The 23511-nt window shown below is 36.3% G+C and overlaps 1 protein-coding gene across 1 annotated transcript in view; it reads right to left on the bottom strand.

Annotated features, from left to right (window-relative positions):
- Nucleotides 1–23511, bottom strand: part of LOC131346662 (receptor tyrosine-protein kinase erbB-4-like) — a 94081-nt gene that overhangs the window by 23654 nt on the left and 46916 nt on the right. The window contains exons 2-7 of the mRNA XM_058380217.1: nt 14045–14196; nt 9576–9762; nt 6466–6600; nt 4816–4881; nt 2638–2756; nt 1663–1804 (exon numbers count right to left, since the gene is read on the bottom strand). Coding sequence (XP_058236200.1) covers nt 1663–1804; nt 2638–2756; nt 4816–4881; nt 6466–6600; nt 9576–9762; nt 14045–14196 — 801 coding nt within the window. The remainder of the gene's footprint in view (nt 1–1662; nt 1805–2637; nt 2757–4815; nt 4882–6465; nt 6601–9575; nt 9763–14044; nt 14197–23511) is intronic.

Genomic DNA, 23511 nt, shown 5'->3' with positions numbered 1-23511 from the left:
GAAAGAGAAAGACAGACAGAGAGACAGACAGATAGAGGGAGAGAGAGACAGAGAGAGAGAGAGACAGACAGACAGACAGACAAAGAGAGGGACAGACAATAAGAGAGAGAGAGACAGACAGAGAGAGAGAGAAAGAGAAAGACAGACAGAGAGACAGACAGAAAGAGGGAGAGAGAGACAGACAGAGGCAGACAGAGAGAGAGAGAGAAAGAGAAAGACAGACAGAGAGACAGACAGATAGAGGGAGAGAGAGACAGACAGAGGCAGACATAGACAGAGAGAGAGAGGGAGAGACAGACAGAGCAAGACAGAGAGAGAGACAGATAGAGGGAGAGAGAGACAGACGGAGCCAGAGAGAGAGAGAGAGAGAGAGAGAGAGAGAGAAAGACCAAATCATCAAGGGAATCATTAATAATTAGACATTTTTCAGGTGGCATGGTAAGTTAACAAATACACAATTTTGTCAAGTCAGTGCCCAGGATTCACCCTGGTCTGGTAGCTGAAGTCTGATAATTTATTTATTTATTGACGGAAGCAGAGAAGAGGGAGAGAGAGGAAGGGGGGGGGTGTAAATACTGTACAGAGTCAAAGTCAGTGGATGTTTGTGAGAATCTGGAAAAGCTGGACTGATGCTGTGCAACGATCCACACATCATTCATCAATAAATAAATGGACAAGGGAACAAATATACACAAATAATACATTAATTATAAGATGAAAAAAAGCAAAGAACAGACAATAAATCAATAAAGACAAACAAATAAATAAAAAACAAACCAACTTAATATAAATAAATAAGAAGAACAACTGCAAAACAAATAAATGAACAAAAAGTTCAGTTAAAGAAAACATGAAGGAACAGACAAAAGAAAGAAAGAAATAATAAACAAATAAATGGAAAACCAACCAATAAATGTATAAATAAACAAAAGCACAAACAAACAGAAACAAGCACATACAGGAATTAACATCATAAATCAAATAATGAATAAATGTGCATGAAGTATTGAAATGAAATAAAAGGAAAAATATACTGAATTATAGAAGTAAAACAAGTGAATGAATGAAGCAATTAAGTAATACACCTAAGATGATAAAATAATAAATAAATGAATAAACAATCATGCAAATAAATACACTTACTGACATAAATAAATACATGGAATGGATGGATCAATGAACAGACAACAATAAATAAATAAATAAATAAATAAATAAATAAATAAATAAATAACCTAACTATACCCAAGACAAACAAATGAAAGACAAAAAACAAATAAAATTATTTAATTAAATAAACACATAAAATAATAAAGACATGAACAATAAAACAAAACAAGTATATCAGATAATTAAATAAATGAACAAACCTAAAATGTAAAAACTGTATATATTTTTTTGAACGGATGGATGGATAAATAAATGAATGGTTGGGTGGATGGATGGATGGATGGATGGATAAATGGATTAAAAGATGGATGGATGAATAAATAGACAAATAGATAGACAGATAGATAGATAGATAGATAGATAGATAGATAGATAGATAGATAGATAGATAGATAGATAGATAGATAGATAGATAGATAGATAGATAGATAGATGTGTGAGAATCGCTATCAATCACAGCAGGTTATAAACATCAATCCCAAAGACACTCACATGGACATTTCTTGACGCAGAACGCTCCGTAGGTATATTTGGCGTTGGGATTGTGCTCCAGCTGAAAACTGGTGGAGTTGTAAATGAAGGGTTGAGGACACTGAGTCACACAAGCACCGCTGTCGTTAAAGTTCGTACAGGCCTGGGAAAGGATTAGCTCGGATTAGTGGTAATTGCAGTTTGTTGTTGTTCTTGTTGTAAGTTAGCGTAAAACATTTTAAATGGAACTTAGCTGCTTAGTTTTATGGGAGATCTAAAACACCAGCATGGTAAAAAAAAAAAATAATAATAATAATAATAATAATAATAAAAATCTTTATTTATTAAATTGCCAATAAAATTAAATAATTAGATAAGCTTAAATATTAAGCTTAAGTATATAAGCTTATATACTATTTATATAATTTCGTCATCAAAAAACAAATATGTATATTTGTTTGTTTCAACAATTTTAATACATTATTTTTGCTATTTATAAAGAGTTCTAAAACAAACAGGCTCTATTTATTTATTTGTTTGTTTCTTAGTTTGTTTTATTATTTGTTTAGTAAAAAATATTTGAATAAGATTTATTTTTTAGGTATTTTGTATTTATTTTCTATTTTTTATTATTTATTTTTATTTATATTATTAAGCAATCAAATGTTTCATGTATTTTTTTTATAAATGTAAGAAAAACAGGAATTTGTCAAATAATATTTTTATTGTTTATTTCCACCATTTATGAAGAACTGAATTAAACAAACAAAAACAAAAGTCAGCAATAAATGAATGCATGTATGTATTTGTTTGTTGGTTTGTTTGTGCTTCCTTTAGCATCTGTTAAAACAAACATCAAAACAAACAAACAAACAAATAAATAAATATTGTTTATTTAAGTGTGTTAAGTAAACACACAAGCAGCATCGTAGCAGCTGTGCCATGACACTGTACAACAGTGTATTATATTATTAGTATAAAAGAAAGAGGACATACGAAGCAGTCGGTGTGTTTGGGTCCTGAACAGCCTCCGGCACACTCGCGGTGACAGCAGTCGCTGACGAACGGACTGAAACAGCGACTGTCACACTGATCAGCACACACCGTCTTCGTTACTGACACACACACAAACACACACGTGTTACTACACACACACCTCTCACTGAGACAAATATTCCATAGCTACTCATTTATAGTAACATTTTGTTTTAGCTACTCGTTTATGACAACTGATCTGAGCATTAAAAGTGCGGCGGTTTCGTTTTGTTGTTTTTAATCCCTGATTAAATCTTAATCCTTGGTTTTAGCGAAGGTTTTCTTAAAAAAAAAATCAGACTTCCAGTCATGCTTGGTTGTGTTTGGATGCGTAAGGTCTTCTTTTATAAATCCTGTATATCCTGGGGCGGGGCTTAGTCAGAAATCATTCAAATATCAGTCAATCTTGAAAGAAGAACAAAAAAAAGTTACCTCACGCACCTATATGTCGAGCTATATTTTATCTTTAGATTTACTCCACCATGTGTTGTGTAAAACTATGTAAAAAAAAAAAAAACCTCTTTTCCTGCACACTGGAATCTCCCTGCAATTACTGTAACTGTTTAAATACAGTGTGTCAGCCACATCAATATGTTTGTGGATCTGGAACCTTCTCTCGACCTGAACTTGGCAAGTCCCTCTGTAATTATCGCCCACGATGTGATCTGCACCTCCAATAGAGTTATCGGTGGAACAGAGACTGCAGAATCTGCAGGAGTCAGGAGGAGGCAACGTGTAGGAGGAGAAGGCAACGAGGGATGTACGGAACTTGTCGCCATTTTTTTTTTTTCCAAAAGAGCTGCCAAGCGATCAAGCATTTTGCTCTGCAGCTCTCCGCTGGAGTTCATGATGAACGTGTTTGACATAACCTGTATGTGTTTTTTCTCACAGCTCAGAGAAAGAGTTTTACAAAATAAAAAACACTAATAAGTGCTTCAGTAGAGCATGACATGGCTGTCAGAGGTGTACTGAGTGTTTTAATAAGTCCAAAAGTTTGGGGAATATTTGAGTGAGGAAAGATATTTAGAGTGGAACCATGGTATTCATAATGCCCTCCCTTATGAATTTTCACTTCAAGAATTGAAATTTTGCAATAAATTTGCATCGGCATACGAAGCATTTTCAGCATACGAACAAACCAAACTGAACGGCATGCCGGCTAAGTTGTGTGTACTTCCAGGAGGCCTTCAAAACTTGTTTGCGTCAGTGGAAAGCCAAGTGAAGTCAACTGAAGCAAATTTTACAAAAAAAAAATTACTCAAAGTTCATGTTGCTATATGCTTGCAAATGTTTTCTGTGTGTGTTTAAAGAGTGTGGGAGGGTCATTTACGGCTTAAACAATAAAAAAAAAAAAAAAGCATTTGTGTGTGGTGTCCATGTATCGCAGATTTTTGTTTATCGCGGGTGGTTTTGGAACATAACCCCCGAGAAGAAAGGGGGATTACTGTACAAATTTTCACCTTAAGAATTCGCCTCCAGAACTAATTTATTTTGTATGCTGAGGTTGCCAGAATTTTCCTGCTTTTAACCTGACTTTAAACTCCAAAAAAAAAAAAAAGATGGATAGAAAGACTGAAGACTTTTTTTCTTTGTTTTTAAATATAATACAATGCAACATAAAAGCAAAAGACTATTAAAAATGGAACAAAATTAAACATAAATATAAAAACAACTCGCATTTTACAGAAACATCACTGAGCAAAATGGCTCATTAGTGAGCCGCTAATAGAATAGCACTTGATTCAGCACACTATCATATTACAGTATATTTCATTCTGTGTATTTATTTATTTATTTATTATTTTACTTAAACTCCACTCCATAACCCTCTAAAGCAATGCTTAACTGTGTTTACAGTCCAAGTGGGCGAAATTCTGATTCTATGAATAACATGACAGCTTTTATTTTATTCATTTTATTTTATTTTATTTAGGAGCAATTTCTTGTAGGAACACATCGTATCCCAATCCTTATCCTTTAACAGATCACAGGGGTTGTTGAGCAAAAACACTAAATTTGAATCATAATGGCAGATAAAAAATATATATATAATATAAAATAATAATAATAATAATAATAATAATAATAATAATAATAATAATAATAATAATAATAATAATAATAATAATGAGTACTCACAGACTTGGCACTGATCCTCTTGAGGACCCCAGCATCGTCCATTACAGTATCGATGGCAGCGTCTGCCTGTGGAGAAAAGTGATGAACATCAACATCATGAATGAAATACATCACAAAAAAGGAATATTTGTGGAAGGAGTCTCCAGTGTCAGAAAGTTATAGTCACGTTAATGAGAAACCAGAAAACCTAAATATAACATGTGGATAGTTTTAATAGGTGTTTCAAGCTTTCAGTCAATGCTCTCTGTGGCTGTGTGTGTGTGTGTGTGTGTGCGCGCAACCCTTGACAAAACAGAGTCTGTTAAAAATAATTACTCTTCACTAAAGACCTACTTTAAATGTGCTTCGTAATTACTAGGCAGTCGATTACATACAAATGGCAGCGTAATTAGGGGAGAAAAACCGTCGAAATTAATTTAGTGTGAAAACAGTGTCAAGTACCATTTAACACCTATACACGAGGCTTATTAAAAACTGTAACTGTAAATATTACACAGGAAGTGCTGAATATCATTTTATGACTTAGCCTCATTAACTAATGAGAGGAGACTTTAATTTTGTTTCAGACCAAATCTAGTCGCTGCTACTGATTATGTTTTTCTTTCATTTTTCTGGAAAGGGGAATTTTTGTAAAATGGGGTTCCTTTGGGGTTCTATATGGAATGTTTCAGGTTACGCATGTTAACCGGTTCACTGGGAATGCTTCTGCAAGACCAATATCTGAAGGACATGTAGAAACTGGCCAGTTCTATAGGCCAACATGAGGTCAGGTGACTTAGTGGGGTTCCTCAGCGAGACCATAAAAGGGCATCTATGTCACAGTATCCCCGGGTTCTTTTTGTCTACAGGAAGACGTTTCGGGCATGCCAGAGATGTGGCGAGGTAATGCAGCATCTCGTTCCCTTTTTCAGGGAACCAGGTTTGATACATAACCTGAAATGTTCTCTATAGAACCCTAAGGAACCCCTTTACTTCACCTGACCTCAAGTTGGCCTATAGAATTGGCATGTTTCTACATGTGCTTCAGATGCTGGTCTCACATTTATACCTAATTTGCATATCTGGAATATGGACATAGAAAATGTCCAGTTGCTCAGTCGCTTTCTATCATGGAAGATGCCATATGAAGATATGATAAAAAATCAGAAAAACCATGACCTGTCTGAGAACTGCCCTGTGACAATCAGTGACAATAAACCACTTTGATGATAGAATGTTTTGTACTTCCAGGTATCTTGAATTTCAAGAAAAGATCTAACATCAAGGGCCCCAGAGGCCATATCTAATACTCACAGATCACCAAAAAAATCTCAGTTCTATTACATCGGTGCAGAGACTCAATTCCAGATGTGCCAGATTGCCAATATTCTTTTCACACTTCACCATATCTTACCACTCTGGTTCAAGCCCAATGCCTTTTCTTCCAGTAGCACAACGGTTCCTGAGACCTGCACAATAGCTCCTGTTACACGAAGAACCCATGAAGTCATTGTTCCGGAGAGATTCCTCACATTATCACAGCTACCAAAAAGATTCATCTCCATTATCCTAAATAATCGCTCACTGATTCGAAAATGTTTCACATTTCACATGACTCCGGAATAAAAACGAATCTTCATACAGATACGAGGTGTGCAATATTTTACTCACATAAATAGCCACTGTTGTTAGACGGCACCACCAGAAGCTCAGCATGAGGGTTCCTCATGATGTCCTGCCAGTGGATGGTGTCCGTGTGGCACAGGAACTTGTTCTGATCCACATACACACCACCGTTGAGGATCTCTGACAGGACATATATGTTAAAAACATTGTGGATGGATGAGAATTTGTGATTCAGTTCCTATACGGATAGAAAACATGATTGTTAGCAAAATATATTCCAATCTATAATAAAAATTGTAAATTTTTTCCAAAAATCTGGTTTCATATACAAACGACTTACTGATAATTAGGAACCACTAGCTAGCGCTAGCACAGGATAAGGAAGTTTTTACTACCGTATTTGTTCATCTTAAGATGGCAATAATGGACAGGATCATAATTATGGCAGACATCCAAATAGCACTTTAGTCTCTAATCAAGAGTAAAGAAAGGAGTTCAAGACCCACCGATATGCACATGATGAATTCGCAACCACCTCATAAGGCCAGCAAGCTAAACTAATATTTCTGCACGAATGATTTGTTGTATCATATCAACAACTTATTAGGAGATTCAGAGTGTGTCGGTTTGGCTGTTGGAGACTCATTAACATTTAAGTACAAGTCAAGGCTGAATTATTTAAAAGTGAATTAATGAACTCAACACCATGCATATGAATGAGTTCACATTAAATCACAGAGTCAGAAATGAGAGAACGAGGCCACTTAAAAAAAAGTGATGCTACTTAAAGGCAGGACTGTTTCTGCTGTGTATTTGTGTATATATGACTGTAATATTACACTGTGCTGAAGCTGATGAATGGAAAGATGGCTCAATGAGAGCAATGATTGGAGGAAAGATGACATAGGAATAGATGAATAGCACGATTGATGGATCCATGTGAGAACAGACAATTGATTGGATTGAGCGTTCAGTCGATGGAAGGATAGATGATGTGTGGATAGATGGATATTATAGATTGATGGCTTGGTGAGAGGATGGACTGTTGGATCAGTGGTATGATGGATACATGAAGAGATGGATGGATGTATCAATGTATGTATGAATGTAAGTATGTATGTATGTATGAATGGACAGGAGGATGGATGGAAGGAAGGAAGGTTGGAAAGTTGGATGGATTGATGGATGGATGGAAGTATAGATAGATGGAAGGTTAGAAAGTTGGATGGATGGTTGGAAATTTGGATGGATGGATGGCTGGATGGATGGATGGAGGGTTAGACATGCAGCACAACAGAACTCATTGATATTATGATATACTGAAATGTACATTGTTCAAATAAATCATAACAAAAAAAAATGTCCAAATATATTTATACAGTGTCCAAATAATTGTTCTGCCCACTTTTTATATTACAAGTTTATGTCCTCATAGTAATGTAGCACACTTCTAAAACACTACAAAATAATACAAGCCATTAAGCATCAAAATATTTAAGTCTTTACTTCACACTGAAATGCTGTATTTAAAAAGAGACTTCTAACCTCATATTCCCGTATTATTTAGTAGAAGGTCATTTATTTTCAGGATAAATTAAAGTGCATATTGTAGGTGGCATGGAGGTAATGTACCAATTCATTTTCCCCTAGCTTACCTTCAAGAAAGCAGTGAAGAAGAACCGGCATGCGTTTAGCCCCATATGCTTTTTGGGCCTAATGTCCCATGTGTCGGTGTGCTTTGAGGAAATAAATGGTTGTCTTTCAGTCATTCATTTGACAGCTCGTTTATGGGGATATTGCACACTTTATGGAATTTGCCCGAGCTCATCGATCAAGCTGACAGCAAAAGCTGCTCTTTGGGCTTTTTTTCTTTTTTTGTTGAAAAGACAACAAGTAACACGGACACCAGAATTAAACAGGTTTGGGGTAAAAGTCTCAGCCTCAGCTACTTGTCTAAAAAATGTGTAGGTTGATAAACAATATTCCTGTATACTTCCTATAACCCTGACTGTCCTCATTGCTGGATGGCTGGATGGATGGATGGATGGATGGGTAGATGGATGGATGGAGCAATCAATGGAAAGATGTATGGTGTATGGAAAGATGGATAGGAGCATTGATGGGAGGATGGCTTGAATGGATGAATGAATACATGGGAAGATAGATGCATGACTAAATGGATGAAAAAGGATGTCTGTATATATGTAAGTGTGAATAGGCAGAATACTGGATGTATGTATGTATGGATGGATGGATGGATGGATGGATGGATGGATAGATAGATAGATAGATAGATAGATAGATAGATAGATAGATAGATAGATAGATAGATGTTAATATCATGTTTCCTGTTTTTCCTTTATATTTGTTCTAGCTCCAGGTTTCCTTTTCTTCTGGTTCTAGGAGAGTTTCAGTTATCTTCAGCTTGTCATTCTGGATTTTGCTGATGGATCTCCTCGCCATGAGTTTGGATTTAATCCATTGTACAGATTGACTCAGTAGATACATCCTGCTGAGCTCCCTAAGGGTTCTTTGGAGAGTTACAGGTTCTTAACTTGGACCATGTTGGAAATAGTGTTTTACCATGTTGGAAGAATGTGCTCCAGTTAAAACTATTGGATTCTTGGCAGAAATCCTTCCTTATATTTTCCATTGAGTGAGAAACTTTCCACTGGAAGTTGCAACTATGTTGAGGGTTCTCAAGGTACTCCAGCTCTCGATACAATTTACTAGAACTAACAACAGTAGAACTTGCACTAGTGGTAATAGTTCTAATGCAAAGCAAGTGGGTTTGTTTGTATGTAGTAACTAAAAACTTGTTCATTAAACATACAAGTGTATATGGATAAATGGGTAGGAGCATTGATGGGCGGATGACTTGTATGGATAGATGGATGGGTGGATGGATGGATGGATGGATACACATGATGATGGATGCATGAATAAATGGAAATATGTATAAATGGAATAAATGGAAGTGTGAATGGACAGGAGACTGGATGGATGGATGGACATATAAATGAATGTTTTCCAGTTAAATCTATTGGATTTCTGGCACAAATCCTTTCTTATATTTTCTAATGAGTGAGAGAAATCCATTGGAGGTTGAAAATGATGGCTGATTTGGAATATAAAAAAACTACATGAATGAGTACCGGTGAGGTTGTTGAAGCCGAGTTGGCGCAGACCAAAGTGGTCATCTCTTCTATAGTTGAGGAAAATGGCCAGGGCGTAACGGCCTTCGTACAGTTTGGCCCCGCGGATGATGCGCAGGTTTTCCAGAGGCAGATAGTCGAACTGGTTCAGAGCCACCAGGACATAACCGGTCACCTCACGGATAGACTGCGTAAACACAAGAGGAAAAGTTAGTACAGGAAATACAGATGTCAAGTTAATATTTATGAAAAAATGAGTCTCCAGTTCCAGTTCTTTATAATTGTTTATGCTGCCATGGAAGTGACAACTTGTTTTGTGGATGTTCTGCAACACTAAATATAACTATAAAAAGATAAAAAGTCATTCTTTTTCTTTACCAGACATTCTTTAGTGTTAACACCGCTGCATCATGGTTTATTTTTCTGAGAGAATTAATTATAAGTGTTTGCTACAACTGTCTACATTTACACCTCATTTCAAATTAGAAGGTCATACAAACCAGAAGGAAAAAAAAAACAGTGTAGCTGTTATAACAGAGTTCATGCATGCGCCCACTTTTTTTGCAAAGAAAAAGTTGCACACACAAAAAGTTCCACGCCATAACTACCGACGTGAAACTTCTGTCAGCGAGAATAGGCAAGGACTACAATTCCCTGACACGGCGCACAATGCGTGAGAAAATTCGAACGCCACAGGCTGTAATTAGTCAGATTATACCTTACAGCTCCTGTAATTATCAAGTAAGAGGTTGGGTCGTGTCAAATTCGAGTGGGTTTCCGTATGAAAATAACCTTGTTGGATCTAGCTTGTCTGCATAACAATAAAAACTAAAAAAATTAAAAAAAAAAAAAAAGAAACGGGTCACACTTTTCACTCTTCATGTTCATAACAATCCTGAACAAGTGTGATTTGCATAAACCTTGACAGTTCTGAGAGGTATTATAAAAACTTTTTATTTTTAAACTGTAAAAAGTCCTTTTTTGAAGTCTGAGCTAAGGATATATTCTACAACAACAAAATAGTCATAGCAGTTCATGCAAGTCAAGGTTTGATAGTTTGTGCATCCTTCTACGATTGTAAACAGTGATTATTCGAGTTAATGTAACCTTTTTTGTTAATAAGGTGTTTCCACCTATACAACTGTCACTCACAGAAAAACTCACATCTGACACCAACAACCATGCCATAGCATTAAAATAATATAAAAACAGAAATGAAAAAATATTTTTGAACTGAAAAAAAAAATCATTTTAGTTTTCTTTTTTTTTTTCGGATAATTTACAAAAAGTCATACTGTTTCCCATCAAATAATCTGGGAAAAACAAAATAATGACTTGTTTTTTGTTTGTTTGTTTATTATTATTATTATTATTATTATTATTATAAAAAAATAGCTTTTTATGGGTTTTTTTATTATTGCTTCACCACACAATGTCTAAAAATCTAATAATTGCAAATACATATATTTAGAAAATAAATAAATAAATAAATAAATAACAGATTTATTTGTAATATTTATTGGTTTAAACTTTAAAGCAACACATAATTGGAATAAAATGAAAAACAAATGACTGCAGTGTACTTAAAACTATAATTTACAGTCATGTTCAGATCTTTTGACAATAAATGAACAAAAAGGTAGATGGGAGGAGAAGAGGAGGAGTAGATTCCTATACTTAAATAAAGCCGTACATGCAAATTAAACAGTAATACAAAGTTTACCTCAATTCTGTTTTTCTTTATTATTTAACACAAAATTCAATCATTTCACTTTAATCAGTCAGCGTTTTTTTTTTTTTCCTGAACCAAAGAAAGCAACAGAACCTGCCACGTTAAACATGTCTCTAATTTGAACCAAGTCACTTCAGAGGATTCTCAGGCCAGCGTCAATCTCTGCCTGCTCTTCAGCTAATCAACATTTTTGCTACGTATCCACGAAAATCAGCTTGGCATTCGCATTACATAGCTGACCGTGAGCTTGTATAAAGATGCGCTAATTACAGCTGCTTGGAGAAGCGCCTCTTACAAAATTCATCGTGTTGCGACTGGATTCAAAACGAATCTCAAATGACTCTTTAAGTAAAGCAAGATGAGAGCGTCTTTTTTTTTTTGCTGCGAGGGGGGAAAAACTAGCAAAGGGACATTAGAGGGTATTTTATGATGAAAGCCACTTTGATTTTGAAACAGCCAGCGTTATCAAAAGCATGGATATTCATAAAAAATAAAAAAAATAAAAATAAAAAATAAAAAAAAAAACAGCTCAAGGAAGTTTGTGTAAAGTCTTAGAAGGGTGAACATTCTGTGAGTTACTTGGAAAAATAAAGTGAAAAAAAAAATGTGTTTTATGGTTTCTTAGCAGCATGTACTGTATCATCAAATGTTTTAGATCTTCACAGCAGGACCTTCAAGTTATGAAAGGTAAAAAAAAATGTTCAACTTGACTTCAACATTGGATGTTAAACAGCTTATATGAAAATATAATGAACACACCCACTCATTATGTTTAGACAAATATAAAAATTCTCCAAACTTAAAGGTAATGTTTATTGAGTGACATTTTACCTGTGTAACACCTAGAACTACACAGTCATGTGACACAATATTTAAATATGCCAGAAAAAGCTTCAGAAAAAAATCGAGTTGAAGTATAATCCAAAAGGCAGACTTCAGATAGAAATGAGCGTAACTTATTAAGCTTCATAATCACTCTGTTTAATTCAGTTCAACAGACTCATGCTCCTGCTTTGTCATCAGTGCCGCTGTGAAGCTGTGACCATCTCTTGGGTTCATGACAGGAATATAAACATCGCTTCTCAAATAGCAGTCTGTGTTTCAGTCTCGGCAAAATCCTCAAGGACAGCCAAAGTGGGTCATGCTCCGTTAAAGATGGCCGACAGTTTCTACCGTGCTTTGATTCAACTCCCCTTTGTACTGTTGTAAGTACTCTGCTTTAGAAGCTTCTTAGAATGTCATTATTTTAACACAGGGACAGAGAATAACCTTAATTAACTGGACAACAGGCTGGGCGAGGTTAGGTCACTCGGATTTAATCATGTTCATCAAACGTTTTGCACATAATTTAAACAAAACAAATCTTCATCTTGGGTTGCACAATAGCTCCAGGGTTAGGGGTCTATTTCTATCTCCACCCTATGTCCCCTAGGGGTACTCTGGTTTTCTCCCTTAGTCCAAAGACATGTGTTGTAGGCTGACTGGCATTTCTGAATTGTCTGTGGTGTGTGATTGTGCCCTGAGATGGGGTCCAGTGTGTCGCACTACTTTTACTGTGAGTCCCCTGGGATGGGGGGCAGGGTCCCCATGACCCTGCTTAAGATAAGTGGTATAGAAAATGGATGGATTTGCATACTGTCAAATTAGAGCATTAGAGAATTTGGTTTTAAAGCTTAAGGATTAAAAAGTTTAGTGTTTACAGGTTACCACAAAAGGGACTGAAGTTAGTGGACAGTTCGAGTTGTTTAGAAGTTAGGATGATCTTTAGGAAGTTTAGTGGCTTAGATCTTAGAGTTAAAAGGTGTTGCTGGTTATATTTCAGGTGAACTATTACAGGTTTGTCTTCAGGGTTAAAAATTCAATTGGTTATTCAACTTTTGGTGGCAGGGCAAGGTTGGAGTGATTCAGCTTGAAGAAGTTTGTTTGCTGAGCATTAAACCTCGGTGTTGATGAGTGTACATTTCTTGAGAAATTCAAGGTTGTGGTTGGTTAGGTTTTGAGTTCTGCATTTGGGGTTTTTATTTTTAGGTTTAAGGTTACTGTTGGTGTGACTCACCTTGAAAAAGTTGAGTTGTGGTTGGTTAGGTTTAGGATTCAGGATTAAGGTATAAAGTTAATGTTGGTTTGACTCACATTGTAAAAATTGAGGTTAGTTAAGGTTAAAGTTTCAGTATTTGGGGTGTTAGGTTAAAAGTTAATGTTGGTGTGACTCATCTTGAGAAAGTTGAGTTGTGGTTGCTTAGCTTTAGAATTCAGGGCTAAGGTTTAGGTTTAATGTTGGAGTAACTCACATTGAGACAGTGGGCTGGGTTTAAGGTTCAGGATTCAGGGTTAAGGTTTAAAGTTATGTTTAAATGTTGGTGTGAAAGTTGAGGTTGGTTAGTTTTAAAGTTCAGGATTCAGGGGTTAAGGTTAAAGGGTAACATTGGTGTGACTGACCTTTACAAAGGTGGGGTTGTGGTTGCTTAGGTTTAGTGTCCAGGATTTAGGTTAATGTTGGTTTGCCTCACCTTGAGAAAGTTAAGTTGTGGTTGGTTAGGTTTAGGATTCAGGATTAAGGTTTAAGTTTAACGATGGTGTGACTCATACTGAGACAGTTGAGGTTTGTTAGGTTTAAGGTTCAGGATTCAGGGTTAAGTTTAAAGGTTAACATTGGTGTGACTCACTTTGACACAGTTGGGGTAGTGGTTGCTTAGGTTTAGGCTTTAGGATTAAGGTTAATTTTGGTGTGCCTCACCTTGAGAAAGTTCAGGTTGCGGTTCCGCTCAATGCTGGTGATCTCCAGGTTTCCCATCACCACCTCACAGTTTTCATAGAACTTGCGCAGGGTGTGGTAGTGCTGGTCCAGATCTGACAGGGTGCTGAGCTTGTTATCCGTGCCCTCACACACTGCACAACACAAAAAGATTTGAGTCAACATCAAGGACACAGTAACTGTGAAAATGATCTGCCTTTACTGTTTAGACCAGAGGTGTCGAATCTTATCCACAAAAGGGCCGGTGTGGGTCCAGGATTTCATTCCAATCAAGCAGGAGCCACACCTGATTCCACCTGATTAAGCAACTGATCTTTCCACAGACTCTGGTGTGGTTTCTGCTTGGTTGGAATGAAAACCTGCACCTGCATTGGCCCTTCTGTGATAAGATTGGACACCACTGATTTACACCAATTTGATTTTAACTTCAACAAAGAGACTGATGATGAAACAACTCCTTACAGCTGGAGGTTCTATGCCATTAAATGCAACTATAAAGGAATAAAAGTACATGTTGTTCTCCAATTAATAAAGAAGCAACAACCTGATTGTTGTCAAACTGTTACGGAATAACAAAGACAAAGAGTATAAAACACTTGAGGACACACTGTTTTAGGCAAATAGTGTTTAATTCCTTACTTATAACACATTAATCAAATAAAATTGGCCTGAAGCCTTCACAGTCTCTAAAATCAACTCTGCTTGACATGATGCTTAATTAAACACACTCCTTTCCACACACCACACATCTTCCTCCGGCTGGCCAGAACCATCTGCTTGATCAGTTGGCCTACATCAGAACGCCAGAGACTGTGTGAATATGTGCGCATGTGTCAAGATCGATGCCATCCAAGCACCGACGCACTCATGTATGCTGTTATGTAGAGAGTGAGAGACAAATCTCATCTGAACACCACACGCTTACATACAGCATTGTTTCCTATGAGCCAGTTGGCAGCCGTCCTTGCTGCATCTCATCGATGTGTCTATCGGACTACACCAAAGCCTTGTCTTCTTAAGAACCACTATAGACAAACAATGGAGTGGAAAACTCAATATGAGTAGGTGCCAATATTTGTATGGCCAAAAATGGAAAAGCAGAAGCATGATATTGTGAATAAAGGAGGAAAAAGAGAGTACGGTATATGGGTTACTTCAAAAGAGCAACTCTCTCTTTTCAGACCTTAAACACCTTTGATACATACCAGGTTGGGTTAACTAGTTATAGAAGAAAAAGAAGTAGAAGAGGAAGCATTTCTTTGGCACTCTTAAATATCCCAGCTCAGAGAGCTGGGGTCAGCCATGTTACTGCATCCCTGAAGCAGAGAGGATTAAAGGCATTGCTTAAATGCCAATCATTGGCAGTCCTGGGGATTGAACTCTTGTCCTTCTGAACAGAAACCAAGAGCTATAACTGTTGACCACCACCTGGATTCATGAATTATCCCAAAGGTTAAGTAATAAAGCAGTTGTAGTTGTAGGAAAACCTAAGAATATTTGCCATGCAACAGCATCTTAGTTGCAATTCAATTTGGACCTATTTCCTTCTGACACAGGAAGTCAGAATGATAACAAGCAAGTAATATATACACTAGTCAATAGAGTTTGATAATAGCTCCACACCGATGATGAAGCTAATCAAACCTAAGAGAAACTAATCAAGCTAGATAATTATAGTGAGTAGCAACAATATAAACAAAAGTCTTTTACTGTAATTGTAATGGTGAGGGAGTCCTGATGGTGGTTAAAGATGGAACCGTGTCAGAGAAAGCAACATATTCCAGCAGTTAGGAGACTCAAGTGCTGGAATATACTGGCCACATAATCACAACCTCATGCTTAGAAATGGGAATAGCATACGCAGCCAAAAACACACAAACAAACAATGTTTACTGCTAACAAGCTGCTATTTCAGAGAAAGAATTAAACATAGATCACCTAGTGATCAGAAATGGGAATTGCAAGTAAAGATAATAAAGGCCTATTGGGGCTGAAATCCCACTGCCTGATGGGTTACTGGATTGCCAGGTTGGTGTTTTTCCACCCAATTTTCCACCCCTGGATTCATCTCACAATACCTGTACTTTTATGTAATGCGGAAATACATTTGGATACGGAAAATGAAATCGACTTCTTTTTATCTTCTAAAACACTTAGCCCTTCTAGCTTACACACACCAGCTGTAAAAGTTCAGCATAACTAACTACACTAAGTTTCAGGATGTTAGATTAAAGTCTTCATTCAAGTGTGTATGTTTGTGTGTCTGTGTTTGTGTGTATGTGTCTTGGTTCTTGAGCCTCGTGAAAGAAACCATCTTCAGAAATCAATGGCTTCCACAACCTTGATGCAAACAAATGGGCCACAGGATGGCTTTAATCATACAAATGCACCTCGACTTATTATTGCATGAATCAATAATAATTATCTTCAATGGTCAGAAGAGAGACGTAAATAAGAAGACACAGTGACATTTATGGAACATCATACAACAACCGAACCATATTCTTATTAACAGCAGAGGTCACAGCAAGTCCGGGGATTTAAAAAAATAATAATAATAAAATGAAAATGATTCACTTCTAATCATGCAGTCAAAGGAGCATGTGGAGGATTAAATTGAGCAAATAATCCACCACTAAGCATTTTTATTGCAATTATGTCAAGGTATGGAAAGATTACTTCCGTAATGAGGAGCAGACCATCATTAATAGTATTAATTAATACAAATGCCGCATGCTTGAGAGGAAATAGTTGCTTGGATGGTTCTAGCAAATATAGAACAATTTTTTTTTTTTTTAATGTGTGTGTGTGTGTGTGTGAGTCAGTTGGAACAGTTCGACTCCACCATCCCATGTGAGTGCCTCGGAAATGAACCCTGCCAACTGCAATTCAGAGCGGAAATAAAATTTCTGCACCCACTACAATAAAACAAGAAAAAGTCTTCTTGTAACAGCTGCCTTTTTTTAAAATTAAAAAACACTAACATATCATTCTTTTTTATAACAAAGGATACATATGCATAAGTATTCACCCCCTGTGAACTTTTCTACATTATGTAATGTTACAAAACGTGGACTTCGAAATTGAAATCAGTGTAACTGGTATCACGTGTCATACGTCTACACAAATTGGAAAGAAAACAATGTAGTTTGGATCATAATCATAAATAGATGGTCAATAAAGCACTTGACTGCAAAAGTATTTAACCCCCCCCACCCCTTCCTGTGAAACCTCAAAATTAGCTCCATCAGAAATCACACGATTTGTGGAATCAAGTCGACTTGTGTCTGATTAAAGTGTCATGTGATCGCAATGTAAACACACCTCTTAGTAGAATTTGTTCTGGAAACAAACAGCATCATGAGAACCACTGTGTTATCAAGGCAAGTTCAGGAGAAAGTTCTGGAAAAATGTATCGATCACTATTAAATCCGTCATTAAAAATTGAAAGAGTACAGCACTACCCGAGACTCTGCCTAGAGGGCGCCGTTCACCACAAATCAGTGCCTGTGTAACTAAGGGGTGCAATGAAGAACCCTTTACGTGATGCTACCACCACCATGCTTCCTACAGGGAATGGTATTCTCAGTCTTCTCTGTTTTGTTCCTAAATACAGCTGTTCTGGTCTCTTCAGAGCAGAGAAACTTCAACCACTTCAACCTTTTTTCGCTCAGCTCTCACCATGTGGTGGATCGTTTGTTGGGTCTACGGTTGCCAAAAAATATATATATTAGAAACATATTTCAGTTAAGGAATAGAAGAAAATATCAAATTCTTCATGGAAAAGTTTTCCCCAGGCCATCACACACCAATAAATAAATATGGAACCCCTTTTGAGAAGATCTGGATCACATTCTGAGAACAAAAATCACCTGCTCCTGTTGTGTGTATAAGAATGTTTTTTCATCTCTTTCCCAAAATGATACCCCGCCGATCATTTATCGCATGAAATGATGTGCTCAGACTTGCTTCTTCTCTCAGTTCTGGGCATTAAATAGCTCCTGAGTTCTAAAAAAAATAAATAAAATCATGGCTAAAGTGCTCACAGATTATTCATCAGCATTAAGAAATCAAAGAAGTCGTGGTGACAAAATAGACAATACAAAACGTGATATGCAAACACGCCACAGACCGAGAGGTAGGTTCTGACAAGGTCATTACAAGCGCTACAATCAGGAACCTGCTTAGCATAATTCCGCACACATAACGCTAAATTTAATTTGTTTGAGGCATGCTGTCAAATCCCAATCGTTCATTCGCTGGAAACGTTTAGCAGACGTAGAGCACGGCCACAGAGCGAAGGTCGAGCTAAAGAGGGATGTTTTTACTCTCACGGATGCAGCAGATCCTTGTCATCTTTTGTATTGGAACAATTAGCATGCAGAATTTTATTGCATCATCAAATATAAAATTCTGTGTTATATAAATAAATAAATCTACAGCATGGAAATGGATCTAAAACATATTTGGTTAAGGCTCAGGCTGTTGAGAGAAGGTCAAAGGGTCAAGCCCCAGGACTACCACTGTTGGGCCCCTAAACAAGGCCTTTAACCCCGTCATCTCCAGGGGCACTGTCTCACAGCTGACCCTATGCTCTGACCCCAATGTCCAAAGGTGGGATAGAGGAAGGAATTTCACTGTGTTGTGACAAAAATAAAGGCAAATCAACACTTTCTGACCAATCAGTACAGAGAATTCGAGAGCTAGCTTCATATATTATTCTCACTTTACTCTGCATATTTTCTGTTGATATAATTTCACAAATATTATTTCCTTTATTGCTAGAATTCTAGGCTCAGACACTGATTCCAAACACCTACAAAGCAAAGTCAGTGTGGACAAATTCAGATCGTCTTAAACAAAAGCATGTTAGTTAAAAAAAAAAAAAAAATTAGCTACTAAGTTAACTGACCTTCAAGCTCGTGCTATTAAATATCACGGTGTGTTCAAGGCTCGCTGCACTTCTGAATATAAATCTGGCCCTGACTCTGAATGTATAATCACAGAATTAAATCCATGAGGACCAGTCCATGGTTTTTACAACATGTACTCCGCCATTTTATATAAATGAGCAATTTCGGGCTAATAGCAGCTCATCAAAGCGGTGTGATTAGCCCGAGTTCATTCATCCCTTCAACCTTTCAAAACCGATCTAACATGAAAGTCTGAATAACCTCGGGCTAATCACGACTCTTTATTACCATTTGAATGAAATATATTGGTGTCAGAACCATCTGTGGGGGAGGGGAGAATTGAAAAGAAAAAGAATGAAAGAATTTGTGGGAGAGGAAAATATTCAGTTGTACAATCACACCACTTAAACCTTGCTGAAGACGTTGGGAAAGTTTCGGTTAAACTTCAAGAAATATGAGAATGAGAAAATTATGGTTTAAAAAAAAACAAGCAAACATAAAAACATTCTAAGAGTGGATGTTAAACACGGAAATATATTTAAATATAATTTTTTTAAACATGTTTTAAAAAATCCACTTAAAATCATTAAATTCAAAAAAAGTTGTTTATCCATTTTAGTTCTAAATTTTTTAAATACAAATTAAAAATCAAAAAGTACCAAAAAGAAAAAAAATACATTTAAGACATTTGACAGGTGATGTAATAATAAAAAAATTGAATTTTATTATTTTACTTCATTTAACAGAAAATTTATTTGGACTTTATTTCCGAAGAATTTTTCTTTTCCTTATTTATTTGCCAATTGTTCTTAAATTGTAAATGTAAAAAAAAATTTAATCACTAATAATGCTTTAAAAAACAATAAAAAAAAAACATAAAACCTTAAAACCTAAACTGAGTGGCAGTTTATATCAGTTTTCTTGAAAATATTTAGTGATTTGCTAGAAGAATTGTTTCATTTTTATTGTTCTTATTTGCTTTCTAATATATAATATATATATTTTAATATATATTCTTTCATATATATTCTTATATATATATATATATATATATATATATATATATATATATATATATATATATAATGTATGTATATACACTACTCACAAAAAGATGTTGTTCATGCAGGGGCACAATGACTGGATTAATGATGTTATTCAGGTAGTATTGGCTTGTCACTGTACCATTCACAAGATGTAGGGCAGTTCTGTATTGAGTAGACACACCTGCCCAGACTGTAACACCACCACAACAGTGGCTGATGCATAGCGCTCTCCTTGACGTCTCCAACATCGTTGGCGGCCATCATTTCTGCTCAACGTGAATCGACTTTCATCAGACAACAGCACTGAGGCCCACTGGTCCCTCGTCCAGCGTAAATGCTCCCTGGCCCATGCAAGACAATGACGCCTGTGCCTGGTGGTATGGTCAGGTACCCTTGCAGGTCGTCTAGCACGCAGACCACGCTGATGTAAATGATTTCAAATGGTCTGACGTGACACTTCGATGCCTCTCACCTCCCTTAAATGTGCCTGGAGTTGAGTGGCACTCATCATCCGGTTCCGCAGGGCACTGTTCACAATGAAGCGGTCATCAACGTGGGATATGGCCAAAGGACGCCCACTCCTATGCCTTTCTGTGACTCTTCCAGTCTCTCTGTTTCTCTGTCGCAACCTGCTGATGACACTCTGTGACACTCTAAGCTCAGTGGCCACTTCCCTCTGTGAACATCCTGTTTGAAGCCTCACAATGGTGAGGTTCTGTTGATCAATTGTTAGGTGTCGTCTTGGTCTCATGATGTCAAAATGTGAACAGCATGATGAAGAGGACTGTTTAAATACCAATTCTAACTGAACCAGAAAATCTATTGGTGGATTCATGGATCAAACACCAGTTGTGAATTTTGCCGTTAAGCACCTTGTTAGAGAACAGCAAGTTCTGCAGAAAGTACTGAAACACTGAACAGTTGGACATGTGCATTCAAAAGTGTAGAGAAGGTCAAATTAAGTTCACCTGGAAAGGTTATAGTGCATTTTAGGTGCATCCTGAAATTTCACCCGAAAGCCCAATATCCTTAACTTTTTGTGAGTAGTGTATATATATACAATATATCAATTTCATCCAATTTTCTCAATATGTAGGGATTGAAGCCTACTAGCAGAGTTTGATCTCCACATCTGAGATTTGGAAAAAAAGACACACAGATGTTCAGGGAGACATGTACCAGGGTTTAAAGCTTGTTGAGAAATTGCTTCCTTAAAACATAAAGCAATTCTAATAGAATCTTTCTCACATATTAAAAAAAAGCATGTTCTCTGTTTTCTTTACTTTCTTTATTTTTATTTGATATTGTGATAGTGGGAATGACAAGGTTACTTCGAGAGGATGACCCTGTTACCCACATCATGATCTGAAAGCTTATTATTCATTTTAAATAAATAGTTTTTGGGTGAAAAATTAGAAAGTCTTTAACATGCTTTTAATTTCTAAAAAAGCATGTTACAGCCCAATTCAGCATTCTTTTTTAACCCACTTGAAAGTTTGCATCCCTGCTGACCTGCTCTAGCTAATTTATGTAAATGTCCCTCATTAAGGTGTCTAATGACTGTAACCAATTAACACATTTTTAAAGCGGCCAAGAGTCAGCGGGAATTAGAAAAAAGGCTTATTGACCTTTCACAGAGCTAGGGAAGGGGTTAGAGAGACCAATATGTGATGTGTTATTGGATGAAAAAAAAGAATAGGAAAAAAAATTATTAATTGTCATAAATAGGGGAGTGTAAACTTTTGCACCCAACTGCACAGGTCCTTGATTTCAGGTCGTTTCATGCAAATATGATATTCCACAAATATCATAATTTCCACCTCCAAGCCTGTGATTGGTCGTTGATTCGTCAACTGAATCATTCTAGGAATTGATTTATCGTTCACAAAATTGATTCATATTTTTACATACATACCACAAGGGTACATCTTCTATCTCTTTTTTTCTTTTCTGTTTATAAATATACAACAAAGTCTTTATTTGTTTACATAGGATCTTCTTTATGGGTTCATGGTAAGGATCATGATATTTTAATAGTGCCACCTGCAGTACTGGAGCACTTTGAAAATGTTCTTCTTTCTACAACCCTCACAGTTGCCATGTTTTCATTAAGTAATATATCATGTGAATATGATGCTATGATCCTTGTTGCTGAGGTTGCTAGATTTTCTGTACTAAATCAATCTTATTTAGTATAGAAAAATCTGGCAACCTCATCTTTAATGATGACCTTTAAACGTTGGCTTAAATAAACAAAATTGCTTCCACATATTCACACTTATAACTTATAAAATATTATCTTATTGTTATTTCGTGGTTTTTTTCTTTTTTTTTCTTTTTTTTCAAAAACCATATCCTAACAAAACTAATTCAAGGTTATTTCAACATGCTTTGGTTCAAATGGAAATAAAAAAATGGACAAAATTTGAAGGATAAGCTGACAAAGCACTCATCGTTTACATCGCACTTTATTTGAATTCTAATACTATCCCTAAAATATTCAGTCCTTCAATTTAGCACTATCTCTGAAATGATGCTGTCTCTTCTCATGTCCTCCATGCAGAATAAACGATTTATTAATGCAATAAAGATTCCATTGTTTTTAGCGTATTTATAACCAAAACATAAATGTCAGCATGACAAATTTTGCTATAAAAATAGCCCAGTCTGATATGATGTGTTGTGCGTTGTGATTCAGTAAAGATTGAAATATTTCCCAAGTTCACACATAAGGAGAAAAGAACTATTTATATGCCTCCTGAACTCCGAATGCTCTGTTCCTTCGAGCTTATCGCTCCTGGAGTGCCGTCACGATGCACAATGCAAGCATTATGAACCATGAAGAAATGAACCAATCCATAGCTCAATCTGTCCATTAACCGTCCAGGAAAAAAAAGAAGAAGACCTAATGGAGGATTTGTCCGAGTGTGTCTGGACGTGACATGTTTTGTGTGCCTGGACAGTTCAATGAGCCCTCGTATCTGGAGAATGGTTTCAGATACAACAAAGTCAGTCCTCTTTAAAAATGAATCAAATAACTAGGCTGTCTTGGGGCTTTCCAGTCCTTTGTGGTACTTTCCTTTGTTCCTCTCCAGAATGTTCCTGCTTTGGATCGGCTCCCTGAGCATCACTCATGACTTCTTTGTGGTGTCATCTAATATATGTGTTATTTTTTTATAGATCCTGTCAAATTAATATTCATTTATATTTCTTAAACGCAGATTGCTATTTCACTTATTTCCTTTTATTCATCTGGTTTTTATATCACATCATGAAGGAGTCAGCTATGTAGTTCAAAGAATCATTTGGGCAAGAATCAATTAGAATCGTTAATCAATTAGAATGTGAGAATCAATTAGGTTGAAAAGGAATCAACTAGTTAGATGGAGAAAATGGAGGAATAACAGATTTCAAGATGAACAAATCAACTCCAAGAATCAATTACATGCACAGAGGAGTCAACTCGGTAGCTGGAGGAATCAGTTAGGAA

The sequence above is a fragment of the Hemibagrus wyckioides genome, linkage group LG26 (genome assembly GCF_019097595.1).
Source record: "Hemibagrus wyckioides isolate EC202008001 linkage group LG26, SWU_Hwy_1.0, whole genome shotgun sequence".
In the NCBI taxonomy this organism is placed as follows: Eukaryota; Metazoa; Chordata; class Actinopteri; order Siluriformes; family Bagridae; genus Hemibagrus; species Hemibagrus wyckioides.
This window is presented reverse-complemented; position numbering and strand designations above follow the sequence as displayed.